Raw genomic sequence first — 16888 nt, 5'->3', positions numbered from 1 at the left:
CATTTGAGTTCCAAGACTTTTCCAGTGGTTTGTGATTTCTGGAAACTTATTTTTAAATATAATTTTGATTTCAACTGATTTGCTTATGAATCACTTGGACCGATTTGAAAATGAAAAGAACATCTCCAAAAGATTTATTTTTCAAGAGCATGGAAAAACTTCTCATAAACAATCTTACAAAATGCATTAGTCACCTTTAGCACCATAAATAGAATTCTATCATTACACATCTGTTAGTGAACTGCTCGATATTTTAATTGGACTTGGATTTTTGTTAGTGAGCGTGGACATACACTGTTTTCTTATCATGGGTTCCAATGGCGCATGTTCAGTTACAGATTCGAGTCTGACTGTTCGTGTTGCCAGAGCTCAGTTGGTAGGTTATCGCTTGCTAGAGAATTTATTTTTAGCAAAAATCTGAGCTTTCACTTACTATTTTATATCAAAATCAGTTTTATGACTAGGGTTTCTAGTCCGGTTGTTGAGTGGACAGTTCGCTTTTAGTCACATTTTTGCAGAGATGGAAATCTGGCAACCATATATGGCTAGTATAGTCTACTTTCTAAAGCCACCTGACATTGTGCGTGCATGAATGGCTTTGGTTGTCAGGGAAATCACAGAGCCAGTGCGATGTAGACAATCTCTTCACTACACTTCAGCCTGACAGCTTAGGTAAATTAATTGATGTTCTTCAAAACATAAGGGCGGGACATACGTGGTTTTGATAGACACTTCTCAAGGCCAGTGGAGATACTTGTTAAACAGATCGCTTGATTAAACATCTTTTCACTGGTCTTTCGATTGCACAATTCAAACAGTAGGAAGAGGTCATTCTGCGCATTCTGTCTATGGTAAAAAGTCAAAACTGCCAAAAGTGGAGATATGTGTTTTTCATTGGACAACAGCGAAGTACTACTCTACATGATGAAATATTTTAGAGCAGTGGTTCTCAACCAGGGGGCCCCTCTAGGGGGCCTTAGCAAACTTCAAAAGGTGCCTCGAGATGACTTAATATTATTTAAAATATATTAATAAGCTATAATATAATACAATTTGCTATAATAAATGCATTTAAAAAAAATTTTTTTTAATATATTTTCTATTTTCATAGAGGTCATCTACAGGTGGGACAGGTGGGACATGTCACTACCAATTTTGCCTTCACCAATTTTGTCCCCACCACTATTTTAAATAGCTTTCGTCAAGTATCTAATGCGGAAGAAACATCTACATTTCTTGAGCAAGATTTTCCATTTTGTTCACGTATGTTAAGTATAATAAGTGCCGATCCAGCACTGGAGTTTATTAGTTTTTATGTAATGACAAGTGCTCGTTGCAGCTTTTATCAGTGGCGTTTATGTGACAGTGAGTGGTGATGTTCTCTCCACTCGCTCCGCTGTTGCAAATTTCACGCTCCTTTCCAGGTAATTTCAAAGCAAAATGCAAACAGACGTGTCTCCACTCATGATATACAGTACATCCAATAATGTATGGATGCAATCTCCATTTATTAAAATGAAAAGGTATATTGGGGCGGATTAGAACCTAGAACTCGTACTAGATACGAAAACTTAACCATGAGACCAATCAGTCATTCTGGCTAATAGCCTACTTACTGGTCCATGTATTTATCCACTGACTAACAAAATCCCAGTACTGACAGTGTAAGATGTACAGATCAAGTTATTAATTATGTGAAATATTTATTGAAGCACTTGAATTGGTCAATAGGGCTGCAACTAACGGTTATTTTGATAATCGATTAATCAAATGATTATTAGAACGATTATTCGGCTATTCGGTGATTATTGCAACGATTAATCATTAGCTCTTAACTGATTATTCAGCTTGTGCCTCGACTTAAAAGGTTGTATTAAACATGCTTACTAACAATAAAGAGGACAAAATCATTTTTTAAAATACCTCTAAATGACATTCACTGAATTAAAGGAAAAAATACTTTTAAGTTTAATTCAGTAAAGAAATTCATTGCAAAAAGTCCTATGGTTATCAAGTGTTTTTGTCTTGTTTTCCATTTAAAATTGTCTAAAAATCCTCAAAACAAGACTTATTTACTTGAGAAGCAACATTTAAGATATTTAGACTTGCTTTAAGTATCTTAAATATAAGTGTATTTTTTCACTTGGTTAAACTTTTGCAAGTAAAGACAAAATATACTTGTATTCAAGATCTGTTCTCTAAAAGCAAGTCTAAATATCTTATATGCTGCTTCCCAGGTCAATGCATCTTTTTTTAAAGGCTTTTTAGATATTTTAAAATATTTGTATTTTTAATATTATATTCAATATTCTCAGATAACACTTTTTTCTTCTGCAGTATAGCTCCTAAAGTAAATGTACATTGTTTTAAAGGAATTTTAGATATTTCTATTGGAAAACAAGCCAAAACAAAAACAAATTGTTTGTAAATTAAAAAAAAAACAAATATTTTGTTGCAGTGTATAATGGGGTGAAGACTACCCTCTCTAACCTTTCTGTTCACTTCAATCCATCTTTAACTCACAAAAAAAACATACTCGCTCTTATTAATAAAGCTGCGTATTGCCAATTTTCTTCACAATAAGAAATGCACAGTGACACATATATTATGATTCAATAAGTCACGAGGCATCACATTATAATCTAGCTGCAGCGAGTGTGCACGCTTGAGGGATGAGCGTCCCCCGTGACAGAGTGTGCATCAGGAAGAAGAGGCGCTGACCGCACAAAGAAATGCAAGTTTCGGAGTTTTAATTATTTACATGACCTGCTTATTTATTATTTGAACTTTAATAAAGCTATAACTCATTAAATATAACTGCATTAAAGATGTAACGCTGGGGTGTTTCCTTTAAAGACGCTCAACACGCAAGTTTTGCTCCTGCTCCACTTTTTCAACAACGAGAGTGCTTCTGTATTTACTTATTTTTTATTTTTGTATAATAATTCCCTCATACTTTGCAATCTACATCACCTGAAGCTGTTTGGAAAGTTTAAAGTGCATCTGGACTGTGAGCTGTGCAATTCTTCTTCTCCTCAGTCAGGCGCGAAGTGCAGTGCTGCTCTCACGTGTCATCATTAGAGTTTAACTATTCTAAAATAGTTTTTTTGTTTTATGATGCTGGGAACACTGTAGAACAGACTGTTTCCTGGTTTGACAGAACTGGAGATTGAAGTAAGTGAAATTTAGTACCTGTGTTCCTGCAACTGTTGCTCTAGACTGCGAGGAGTTTCTTTGCAGAACATCTGGCAGCTGCTGGGGCTGTTGGCCATCAGAGTAGCTTTCTGTACAGAGATACACAGAGTTGAGAATTGTGAAATTCAGAGCTGTAGCAACCTTTTTGTACCTCTATGAACATATTGAGAAATTTACAGTGTGAACACTACACTGTTAATGTTCTTGACACTTTTATTGATATCGATAGCAGAAAGAGGACAGGAAATTATGGAAACAAAGTGACTGGGAACCGCAGAGAATCGGATTCAAACTCACATCTCTATCATGTGCACCACAGCTCAATTTGTTAGAGGTACACCTGATGCTGAATCGGTTATGAGCCGAATTGAATACTTAAGGTTGGGGGGTTTGTTTAAATCCTTAACCTTAAGTATGAGCAGTAGTAATAGTGATGCTTGCCTCGGCTGTACAATATGATTAGCTATACTAAGCACCTGTTATAAACTATGAGGGAATCAGTGCTCTGTAGGTATACACAGATTATGTCAGCATTACCTGTATTCTGTGAGAGAGGTACTGCGGCTCCAGACTCTGTCTCCTTGACAGCAGTGCAGGGTGTGTTCCACCTGAGCACAGAGCCATGTCGTGCTGGTGTCCTCTTTCCTCCTGAACAAACCAAACACAACACACACAAGGAGACAAGATGTGAGTGCTTGCTAGGCGACCACATCAGCAGCTCTGCACTGAAATGCATGAATTCATTAGTTGCTTATGAAATGCCTGAATAGCCGTTCGCTGACCCAGAGGGATTCTGAGAAAAAATGCCAGTCTGCTCCAGTAGCTAATCCTCACAATGCCACATGCCTCTAATGCAAGATTTGCTCTTGATTTCTACCCTATTCACAAAAAAAATTCCCTAATCGGTATTTTGTCTCTTTCCCGTAAAAATAAAATATAATATCTAAACATCTTAAAAGATAAATTTAATTGTGCTAGAAAAATAAAGTTGTTTTTCCTGAATGCCTTGGATTAAGTGTATTTTTCCTTACCCCCAATGTTATTTTGCTTCTCAGGTAATTTCTTGTTTTATTGGTTTTTATAGTAAATCTTGTTTTAAGAATGTTTAGGCATTTTTATGAGAAAAACAAGACAAAAATACTGGGTACGGAAATCATTTTCTGCTCTACATTTATTTAGACCTCAGAAAAAGATGTATAAATACATATAGACACTGGCGCCTGCCCAGTGCAGTATCCTCATGGTTTATCCCCAGAGGTATTTATTCATTGATTCATACTAAATCTCAGTCTTTGGTGAGGTTTCATTGGAGCAATGGGCACCAGTTACCAGCCTGTTATTCAACAATGCCAGCATTCATGGTGCTTCCCGGACGGACAGTAAACAACTGACAATTGGCTGCTTCTTCTCCAGTCATTACATAAGCGGGGCTGTCTGTCTGTCAGTAGAGAGGTTAGATGGGTAAAAGAGTTCAAGTAAGAGTATCCTGACACTTTGCAACTAAAGTAACTCACAGTGGACTAACTGCAGGACAGGTAAAGTGTTCTTGGAGTAACCTGGGATAAAGTACTGCTCATGGTCACAAACCTGTGGATTGTGATCTTGGTACCCATTTGGTTCCTTTCAGCATCCCAGTGTTAAGGCACTTTTACATGACTCACATCAAAGTTCCCGATACATTGAACTCTGGTACAAAACATTAAGCTACAGCGTTACCCCTGATGCCATGTTGCGTGCATGTGAGGAATTGTAATGTGACAGTAAAAGTACAAACAATGTCAAATTTGACCCTGTTTTCTGCAGACCTTTCAAAATGCAGCCAGTAAATATGTGCGTGTATTTACAGCATGATGTTCAGATCACTGTAATATACAGAAGTCGACTGACATTAGATTTAGCCAATACCGATAACTAAGTTGTTGGAAAAGGCAGATAACCAATGCATCGGCCGATAGTTTAAAAAACGGACTTACTGAATATTACAAAATGTATTAGTCTTTCCTTCCTGTGACTTGCACAGACATAGAGACAACAAGAGTTTCCAAAATGAATAAAATCTGTTTAGTGTGCAATCAAAATCCCAATAACCAGAATTTCTTATAGATTTGCTGCACAATGCATAAACAATATCAAAATACACCATTTGCATGCCATAATTTAGAACACTTGATTATCTAATAAAAATAACAAAATATGCATTGAAGTGAGGGATGAATATAGGCAAATGACGACAGATTTAGACACAAGCAAATCCCCACAAGTTGCCAGTGATTGTTTATATTTCACCTCCAGGCTGCAGTCATACTCCAGAACACTCCGGTGGTGTCCACGGGGGAAAAAAACTATTGGCAAACTATTGTTGTTGATTTTTGCCAATAACCGATGGTTTAATTAATTGGTACCGATTAATAAGTCGACCTCTAGTAATATGCAGAATAAATATTCTAAAATCGCCCTTCCATTATGCTTCTGCTTTCATGTGGAAGTTAAACTGGCACATGAAGCGAGTCATGTCAAATGGCCATTACCCATTACTCTACCTCATAGCTAACTAATATCCTTTATCTTGCTCAATGTAAAAGATACTACTAAACTGATCTCAGATAAGCACAAATCAATGGCTTCCAGTACCTATCCAGGTGGACTGACCTGTAGTGCAGGGTCCAGCAAGTTATGTGGATGGGCATGAGGGCTGAGCAGCCCCAGGGAAGGGTTTTCTCCAGAGCCCATTTGCTCATACACCTTATTTAGCTCCAGGATACCTTTGGTCCGTGCCAGGTTCTGTAGGTGCTGTCTGAAGGCCACCAAGCCTATACAGAGAAAAAAAAACATGACTACATATATCACTGATTTACAGATGAAATCAGCTGTTCTACCCCCATCTCCAACCCCCCATGTGACATCACTTCAAGTGGCTAATCAATCTATTTCAGGAGAAGACAGGTCCAGCCTGGGCTGCAAATGCTTTATTCATCGCTCAAGTGCACCTTAAAATGCTGTTTAGTTGCTTTTAACTCCTCTGCTACTGAACAGTAAAAGGGGAATATGGGTTGAAAAAAGGATTCTCAGGTTGTTTTAGGGCTTCAAGTGAATAAGGGTAATTATTCATGCCACAGTACAGGAGAACTCAATATGACTGTGTTGGCCCGATCTTCAAAGCACTCTCTAATTTACTCAATTAATCATCTGACGGGGGGTGGTACATTTAGGAGGAGGAAAACAGGAGAGAAACAGAGAGCTAGAGTGTGTTTGAAAATGATAAGTGTGAGAAACAGGGAAAGAGGGAAATGCAGAGAAATCTTTTAATCTACTTTTGTGGTTCTTAACTTGTGGTTTGTGACCCAAAAATGGGTTGCAGGTCTGTTCTAATAGGGTCATGGACAATGGTGAAAACAAAGCTAAATGCAAATAATAAAATGCAACTAACCATATAATTGTGCATTATAAATAGCAAAATAAATACATTTTCCATAGATTTTGTCGTTGACGTCAAAGGTCATGCGTCCTATTAAACTCTACAGTATTTTGGTCACTTAGCAGGTGAGCCACATTCAACATGATCACATGGGAAGTCAGCATGTTGTTTCCGAGAGTTCCGGTACCCTAGGATCTGCCACATTATTGCAACTCACCGACGAGCAGCATCACCTATCAGACATTTTTGCATCTGCTCCAGCATGTTTTCCTTCCCCTGTGGCTCTACCAAAAGCGCTTTGCACCAGCAGCATCGGAGACATGTTCAGATTCTATGTTGAATCCAGGAAGTACTCGCGTTTGCATAATCTGTTCGGAGGTTGTATTTTTCCCTCCAACATAACATTTTTACTCCACTGATGGTTAGGTTTAGGGTTCTGCGATGGAGGGTAGAGTTTATAAAATATGAATTCCTCTTCACTGTATTACCGCCTGTACAGCTGAAAACAATTCGCTTCACATCTTGATTTTGGCGCCCCTCTGTGGACACTGCACCTGGAAAATGGCGCTCACACATGCCCATACGCACAACAACACTTTCCGCTTTGGCCACTGGGGGCAGAGTTTCGCATTTCGGTAAGCACAGACCGATTTATCAAGAGAAAAGTTAACCTACTGTTTCCAATTTCACTGTGAGATCAGTCTGGCCAAATTAGGCAGATGCCAGGTGACTCACCTTTGAAAACCACATTAGCTTAACCCTAGCTACATTAAATGTGGTACAATAAACAATATAGCTGTATAGAGTCTCACTGATATAAATTATAGGCTGTGCAACAGATGTTAAAAGAGAGATCATAAAGAGACAGTTCACCTAAAAATGTCTTAATTTACTCACCCTGATGTTTTTCCATTAATTCTATTTTCCGTGGACAACAAAAGGAGATGTTAGGCAGAACGTGAGGGACTAACAGCTTCAGTAATCATTCATTTTAATTGCATCTTTTTTTTTCTCCATACAATGAAAGTGAATGGTGACTGAGGGTGTCTACCTAACCTAACATCTCCCTTTTTCATGTTCCACAGAAGAAAACAATTTGATGTTTTAGAACAAAACAAGGATGAGTAAATTCTTGGATGAAAGTTATCAGGTAAAGTTGTGTTCCGATTTGCTCCACAGACAGACGATACTCACCTTGTGTGAGTGAAGTGTCTGACGCTCTACGGCCCTCCCGGAAGCTGATGGGAGAGCGGTTGTGCGTCTCTCTCCTCTGAGCACTCAGTGCCTGCATGGCAGGGTTAGCGGGCCTAGCACTGATGAAGGGCGGAGTCATATGAGTGATGGGTGTATTGGCAAGGACCACCTCGTTAAGAGAAAGTGTGTCCTCCAGCAGACTCAGATCGCTGTGCATGGAGCCCATGTCGTACTCTGAATCAACGTTGCCCAGTGAGGGGTTAGGACCCATGCTGTACAGTTTACCTGGGTTGAGACAGAGGATCTTCATTATTATTCTTGGCACCAAAGTTAAATCATAGTCCTAATAATACAGTGGGGTTCAAAAGTCTGGTTCCACATTGAAAATCTGGAACTAAAAATCTAATTTAAACCAGGAAATGGAATACTAATAGAATAATAAGGAAAACTGCTTTACATTTCTGCTTTTAAACCCTCCAAAAATTGGCCCCATTCACTTCCATTGTAAGTGCCTCACTGTAACAGAGATTTTTGCTTTTTTTAAAGGAGGGATGAGACAAAATTAACTTTTGTGGTAATCAAAATTATGCCACAAATGCTGTCGATTGAGCTTAACCTGACACTGACCATGTTAACTCCTTTGACAAAAGGTCAGATTTCCTTGCTACCACTAAAGCACACAGGATGCTCTTTGGAACATTTTCAAATCATGCTGGGATAACATGGCTCATCAGGCTTTGCAAAAATTGTGGAGTCCATGCCAGCTCCATGCCAGTGCATGGTGTCGTTAAGACAAAAGATGGAACTAGAAGTATTGTCACTTTCTATATCAGGGTTAGCAGACATTCATTTCAAGCATTCTGACTTGTATTGGTATGTATCATACATCACAGTACACTACTACAGGGACAATCCCCTTAGGGCAGCCTGAGGTTAAGCACTTAATAAGGGCACTTAGCCAAACAGTAGCTCATGAATAACCCTCTGTGGGTTTCGAACCTAGAACATTTTAGTTGCAAGCCCAGATGTTTTTTTGTTTTTTTTCACCCAGTTTGGAATGCCCAATTCCCAATGCACTTTTAAGTCCTCGTGGTCGTGTAGTGATTCACCTCAATCCGGGTGGTGGAGGACGAATCCCAGCTGCCTCCGCGTCTGAGACCGTCAACCCGTGCATCTTATCACGTGGCTTGATGTGCGCGTTGCCACGGAGACATAGCTTGTGTGGAGGCTTCACTCCATCCACTGCGGCATCCACGCTCAACTCACCACGCGCCCCACCGAGAACGAACCACATTATAGCGATCACGAGAAGGTTACCCCATGTGACTCTACCCTCCCTAGCAACCGGGCCAATTTGGTTGCTTAGGAGACCTGGCTGGAGTCACTCAGCATGCCCTGGGATTTGAACTAGCGAACTCCAGGGGTGGTAGCAGCCCAGATGTTTTAACTTTTAAGCTGCACCCATCAACTCTCAGATGTGCTAGCTTTTGCTCTGAAGGATGTAAAACAGCCATCTTCAGCTTTGTCATCACATGCACCACATTTCACAGATCAACTCACCTGCACTGGCCATGACTCCTGGCTGGTTGGTGACCTCTGACAGCGTGTGTCTGCGCTGCCCGAAGCGTGCCGTCTGATACGCATTGAAGACATGGATAGGGTCATCCTCTGTGTCCAGCTCCTCTGTCTCGATGCCCTCGTCTATAGACGTCTCCATCATGTTGCTGGGGGATGAGGCACTGGATTTGCGAACGACCACTGGGGGAAGGGGGTCCAGCATGCAGCCGTTGACCTGCAAACAAGGTGTAGGTCTCTAAATATGTTGTTTTTTTGGCTTTTGCCACTTTTTATTGATAGAAACAAGACAGAGAAGGAAAATGGGATTGGGACACAACACAGGCCGGAATCGAACCTGTAACTCTTGAATGAGCAGCAAAGCTCAATGTGTCTGGAGCACATGTGCAAGCTACTATGCCATGGCTCTGACCTATATATTGACAATGTTGACGTAATGCTGGTTGGATTTTTCTTTAAAAATATTGAATTCTTCTCTAGGAAAGACAACCCAATTCCACCCACATAATTAAAATAACTGTGTTTCTCAATGTTACTAAACCACTCCCTTAAAGTTATGCTCCAGGTTCAGTACAAATTTAGCTCAATTGACAGCATTTGCAGCATAATGTTAATTACCACAAAAATTAATTTCGACTCGTTCCTCCTTTTCTTAAAAAAACAAACAAAAAAAAAGCACAAATTGAGGTTCCAGTGAGGCGCATATAATGGAAGTGAATGGAGGTCAATTTTTAAATGTTAAAATACTCACTGTTTCAAAAGTATAGCCACAAGACATGAACAATATGCATGTTAACATGATTTTAGTGTGATAAAAATCACTTACTAACCTTTTCTGTGTAAAGTTAAAGCCAATTTTACAACTTCATTACCATGACGATGAGATGTCATCAAACCCTAAAAGGACTGTAAATACGACAATTTAAACAACTTTACAGCTCAAAAAATACATGAGTTTTAACAGAAGAATTCATGTTAGTGCTTTTATGAAGTTATAAGCTTTACATTTCTGCTTTTAAACCCTTCAAAAATTGGCCTCATTCACTTCCATTGTAAGTGCCTCACTGTAACAGAGATTTTTGCTTTTTTTAAAGGAGGGATGAGACAAAATTAACTTTTGTGGTAATCAAAATTATGCCACAAATGCTGTCGATTGAGCTTAACCTGAACTGAACACTGAACATTCCTTTAATGGTATTAATAACTCATAACTCAACTTATATAAGGGATAAATGTACTGTCAGCCAGTCATTAATCGTTAAATAAACCCTGACAGGGTGATCAGAACCCCAATGTAAAGCAGATTGTTTGATTAAGTGAGAAGAGACCAAGAGACATGAAACTAGCTAGTAAATGAAAGTTTTTGTTGTAAGTTTTTGTTGTTTATCTCATGATCACATAAAATGTAATTTTCTCTTGCTTTCTCATGAGTTGTGATGACGAGAAATGTTTTATGTTGAGATCACAAGAAAATTAAGTTGTGATCACACAAAAACAAGTGTTTTTTATGTTGAGATTGAGAAAACGTTTATGTCGAGATCTCGTGAAAATTAAGTCATGATCACGAGAAAACTAATTTTTATATCAAGATCTTGAAAAAATAAGAATTGAAAATAACCATTGTTACGTTATGTATGAGAAATCAGGACAGTAAAAATGTTTAAAAAAAAAAAAAAAATAAAAAAACAAAATGCATGTTTTTTCAGATACAGTTTACTAGTCATTATACACAAATTTAGTAGAATGACCAATCAGAATCAAGTAATTCACAGAGTTATGTAATAAATATAATACATAACCTATACAGTATATTCACAATATATCAAAGTTATAGGTATATGTATAGTATATCCTTTAGGAGATGACAGCCTTTCAGGATGTCTCTATATCTTTCGGATGAACTCCCCCTCACACTGTTGTAGATATGACATTTCACCCATATGCATCCCAGCACTGTTTTTCCAAAGAACAAACTCTAATCTCCCATCAGCCCTCATAAGTCACAAACCATCCTGAGGCACATTTCCTTATGTGCTTTATGATGACAGCTTCATAAACACGTTCTTAAATGATTTGGGGACTGAGTGAGAGTAAACAAATGCTTTGCACACTCTCTTTCATCCTGTCTCTCTCTGTCTGCTTTTTTATATTGCTCCTTCTCTTTCCCTCTCTCTCCCTCTCTCTCGTATTTTTGCTCAGACGAATGAGTGAGCGGAGAGGAGGGGGTGGAAGTCTGGAATGCAGGGACAGGAAGTGTGTTTTGGCTGAGAGGACAGTCAGAGCCTCATGCAGACAGAGTACACCAAGACATGCCACCAAACACACGCACGCACGCATGCACGTTGAAACTAGGCATGGGTCACGATGGATGACTAATCAATTAGTGTGGTTGACTAGTTTATCCAGATTTTTTAATGCATATATATGTATTTTATATATTAATATTTATGGTGGTGGTGCTTTAAAGGATATATTCCTGGTTCAATAAAAGTTAAGCTCATCTGACACCATTTATGGCATGATGTTGATTAACACAAAAAAGTCTCTACTTAAAAAAAATAAATAAAAATATAAAAAAAATATAAAAAAAGCAGGGTTACAGCGGAAGTGAATGGGGCCAATTTTTGGAGGGTTTATTATTTATTTATTTATTGAGCTGTAAAAAATGTTAAATCTTTGTTTTTACCGATGTTTTGGGGTTTTAGAGTTTAAGGCGTTACATCGTCATGGCAACTAAGTTGTAAAATTGGATATAATTTTACACAGAAATGTTAAGTAAAGATTTTATCACTAAAATCATGTTAACACGCATATTGTTTATGTCTTGTGGCTTACTTTTAAAAACACTGAGTATTTCAGCATTCACAGATTGGCCCTGTTCACTACCATTGTAAGTGCATCACTGTAACCCAGACATTGCTTTAATTAAGTCAAAATAAATTCTTGTGGTAGTCAACATTATGCCACAAATGCTGTTGTTTGAGCTTAACTTGCATTGAATCCAGAATATTCCTTTAATTAGCATGCTGAAAGCATGTTATGCTTTACCTGTTAGACAGGTTTGCACAGTAAACCCATCTTGGAGAAATGTTGGTCTTTGATTTCTCTACCACCATATACATTCAGATGGACATCTACGGCCGCTGTGTTGTTTTTCAACACAAGAACGCATCTTCAATAAACGCCTCCAAATTATGCCTATAAATTCATCTCCTTTAAAGCACTGCCACTACAGCCATGCACTTTCAGACTGAAATCTTTGGCCGTTGTGTTGTTTCTTTAAAGCCCACCACAAATATTGCATTTTGAAGACGACTATGTGTCAAAGTTAACTTTTAAAAATATGTGTCTCAACTCCTGCATTCTGTACCATTCAGTTTTTTTCAACGCAAGAACAGGTCTTATGTAAACGCCCTAAGTTGTATCTTAAAATTCATCCCCTTTAAAGCACTGTTGCTATAGTCCTACACATTCAGGTGAATTCAGATGGACGTTTTGGGTCATTGTGTCACAACTCCCATCGTTTTTTTGAGCATCCTGCTATGAACGTTGCATTTTACGACTGTGCATCAACATAAAAAAAATGGTCCAACTTCTAAAAATGCATCTTTATGCCTGCATTCTGTTGCGCTCTGTCCTGCTGTTTCTGAATGCAAGAACGCATCTTATGTAAATACCTCCTTAAAAACGTGTCCAATCAGGGTCAGGTGAACCCAAAACTTGCCTAATTATACAGGGCTTCTTCAAGAACGATTAGTTAGCCAGCAGCCATATAACCTTGTATCACTAGACTGGTTGCCAACTGAAACTAAGCAGGGTTGAGGACCTGGTCAGTACCTGGATGGGAGACCTCCTGGGGAAAACTAAGGTTGCTACTGGAAGATGTGTTAGTGAGGGCAGCAGGGGGTGGAGACACTATACTATAAAGAGGCACCGTTCTTCGGATGAGACATTAAACCGAGGTCCTGACTCTCTGTGGTCATTAAAAATCCCAGGGCACTTCTCGTAAAGAGTAGAGGTGTAACCCCGGTGTCCTGGCCAAATTCCCCCCATTGGTCCTTCTCTGTTATGGCCTCCTAATAATCCCCATCCATTAATTGGCTGTATCACTCTACTCTCTCCTCTCCACCAATAGCTGGTGTATAGTGAGCGTACTAGCTCACTATGGCTGCTGTAGCATCATCCAGGTGGATGTTACACACTGGTGGTGGTCGAGGAGAACCCCCTGTCCACCATGTAAAGTGCTTAAAGTGTAGGGTCAGAAAAGCGCTATGTAAGTGTAACATTCATTCATTAGTTGACTAGCCATTTAGGCAACCCAATGGCTATTCGAATTTGAAAGTATACAGTTTTGCACATACCCAACTCAAACACACACTAAACCGAAATGTATTGTTTGTACTCATGGAGCTGAATGAGTCAGAGCTGCAGTTGTACCATTTCTGCACTTAGTTTCCAGCAGCATACTGGGTCAGGAATGCTGTTATCCCAACACATGGGGTGAAGAACAGCTATAGATCCTCAGTCATTTTTCATTCTGCCTTGAGCGAATTATCATGCCTGGCCCCTCCATATTCACACACACAAACAGTGTGATCATATGGACTCCGAACACATTATGTAATTCCAGCAATCTCCTCCCTTCTGGGGTCATGCTGTGCTCTCCAAGATCAAGCTTCAGTTCTGATGTTCCCTTACTGGAAAGTGTCACCATTACCCCTCTGGTCTTTAAGTCAACATGAAATCAAAATCGGCTCAATTTGCCTTCTTAATACAGGATCCTGGTCTTATTGTGCACAATTCATTGGTGCACATTATTCCAAAGAAAAAAGAAGAAAAAAACAAACAAACCATTTAATCAAATGTAATAACAATCTGCCTTTGAAACGATTTTCCTTGTCTGCCCTCTTATTTTTCAGACATAAAGACATTATATAAAGACACTTTTCATGATTAAGTTAATTTCCGATGTATAAAATCAAGTCCCATCCAACACTGTTTCCTGTTTCACTTGAAAATATGTCACGTTAAAGTAAAATGGGTTTCAAAGGCCTCTTTTATGTGGACTTTAAATACCAACAAGAAGGTGTGGACACATACCGACATTAAGGTTTTACAATAAGAGGAATTTTATGCATTGTTTCAATGGCTTTAGTTGATGTTGTTCTCAGTAGGAGTGCCATTAATGCTCAATAAGTCCACATTTCTAAAGACAGTAAATACTGGCACATGCAAAGCCAGCCAGTGCAGTATCTGTGTGTGGATATCCAAGCTGTAGTGGGTAAGACAGGCAGACACTCTGTTGTTTGTGTGTGTTTGTGTGAGAGAGAAAAGAATAGAGAAGAAAAAACGGAATGACTAAGACAGAGCAAATGGACAGCTGTCACATCCAATGTAAGCCACAGTCAGAAATGGTTGCAGTCTAACTTGGTTATGTTATCCAAGTAGCTGTGGACGACCTAATGGGAAAACACACTCATAGCGTGTGTCTAACCTCGCCATCAGAAGAGGGGCGAATCACAGAGAGCTGCACCACTTTAACACACAGTATTTCAGCACAGTTACACAGTTATTCATTAATCACCACAATTTAGTTTAACCAGGTGCTAATTGCGTTGAAATGGTGCTATGCCATGAGAATTTAACCTCAGTCATTGTCATTCTTTCCAATTCAAACATACATTCTTTCTAATTAGGTTTATTATAGATTGCGCCTTATTCACAAAAGTGAGAGCTATTTGTCTGCTGCAATTAACATTGCACTACCACCCCCACAGAATTCTATTTTAAAAAGATGTTTGTGCACATTTTCTATTGATCATACAGTAGTCATTATTCAAATAATGATCAAATGATGGAGAAGAGCATATAAACAGGCATATATCTAGACACAGCCGTTTACAACAGTTCAATGCACCCCATAGACAGACAAAAATGACTAAAGTAAGGACACAAAAAAAACATTAAATTACACAGCCTTTCCCTCGGTAACATGAAAATCAATAAAACAAAGTGTATGAGTAAATAGAAATGACTCTTAAAGATGCGGAGACATCAAAGCAGTCAAGACTTCCTCAGATTTATCCTGCTCTGGGTGTCATAGCGATGAGAGAGAGAGAGAAACAAACAGATAAAAAAAGAAGACTAGGACTCTAGTAACTAGGCCTCTCAGCATTATCGTTTTCTGTTTGTGCGTGAAGGAGATCGAGTGGCAGAGCTGGCCGACTCTTCTGCTGTTATTCCTGTGCTGCATGCCAAGCTGACAGCAAATCTGGCTGCCTGTCAGGACGGCTCTGAACAAAAGGCTCCTCGGGGAGCGCGCGTGATGAGGAGGCCTGAGCGAACAGCCAGGCCCACTGCCTGACCTTGGAGGGACTAAAGTTGCTTAAGTAGGAAAGGAGTGCAAAGGCACTCAGCAGCCAGCAGTCGGATTACACCCAATGCTCTTGTGATAACAGCTGTTGTTAGATATTAGGTAGAATGTTAGTCTCAGTCACCATTCACTTTCATTGTATAGACAAAAGATGAATTAAAAGTGAATGGTGACTGAGGCTAACAATCTGCCAAACATCTCCTTTTGTGTTACACAAAAAAGAGAAAGTCATACAGGATTGAATCAACTTGAGCTGCGTTTTGCAAAATCATTGTAAGCCTAAGTAGATTGTAGAAACCACTGGAGTCAATGTCCTCTATGATCAACATAAGCTGCCCTGAGCATGTGTACTGTAAATTCATTTTTTGGGTAACTAACCTTTTAAGAGATAAAAGTCAATAGGCAATTCATAAGCTCTCTTCTTTAACTGTAACTAATTAATCTCTCACTTACTTTGGGAGTTCCAACCTCCTCCTCCATAAGGCTGTGCTCAGCAGCACAAGAGGACTGTGGGAATGTGAATGAGTCCGTGGAGGTTTGAGGCACCGCTGGGGAGCGCAGGAGCCATACGTTCTGAGGCAGGAGGCTCACCTGAGGAGCAGCGCTGCTCGCCTGCAGCACAGAAAATGAGATGCGCAATCATGCAATGTTTTGACAAATATCATATTTACACTGAAAATTGAAGAGAGCTACCTTGACAACGGTCTGCTCGGCGATTGTACTGGGTCGTCTCTGACGGGCATCGAGACGTGGTTCAACAGGAAAACTGCAGCGGTGTGCCTTTAACCTCTCAACCAGCAAATAGTAGATAGCAGCAAAATGATTGTAACTCTTATTCTGAAGAGACTGCAGTAGGGATGGAAAAATTATGAAAACAAATTAGCTGACAGACAGATTTCCTTAAAGGGGCCACATGCTACACTTTTGTAGTCTACTTGTAATGTTAGTCAAGGTTTATAGCAACAAAAACAGACATTTGGCTTTAATTTCCAACCTTTTTCTGACTCTCAGAATGTAAATTTTTTGTTACAGTACATTTAAAGCTTCTAATATATATATTAGAATTATACATTGATTTTGAAAATATGACTGATCATGCAAAAAAAATGACTTTTATTTAAGGATAGTGATCATAT

General features: G+C 39.1%; 1 protein-coding gene across 1 annotated transcript in view; it reads right to left on the bottom strand.

Moving 5' to 3' along the window:
- The window catches only part of sik2b (salt-inducible kinase 2b), a 68461-nt gene that overhangs the window by 3053 nt on the left and 48520 nt on the right, over nt 1-16888 (bottom strand). Inside the window, exons 8-14 of the mRNA XM_051678845.1 lie at nt 16446-16598; nt 16206-16364; nt 9365-9596; nt 7805-8089; nt 5845-6005; nt 3733-3843; nt 3193-3284 (exon numbers count right to left, since the gene is read on the bottom strand). Of these exons, the coding sequence (XP_051534805.1) occupies nt 3193-3284; nt 3733-3843; nt 5845-6005; nt 7805-8089; nt 9365-9596; nt 16206-16364; nt 16446-16598 (1193 nt within the window). The remainder of the gene's footprint in view (nt 1-3192; nt 3285-3732; nt 3844-5844; nt 6006-7804; nt 8090-9364; nt 9597-16205; nt 16365-16445; nt 16599-16888) is intronic.

This window comes from Myxocyprinus asiaticus, chromosome 39 (genome assembly GCF_019703515.2).
Source record: "Myxocyprinus asiaticus isolate MX2 ecotype Aquarium Trade chromosome 39, UBuf_Myxa_2, whole genome shotgun sequence".
NCBI lineage: Eukaryota > Metazoa > Chordata > Actinopteri > Cypriniformes > Catostomidae > Myxocyprinus > Myxocyprinus asiaticus.
Note: the sequence above shows the minus strand (reverse complement) of the source record. Positions and strands in the feature narration are given on the sequence as shown.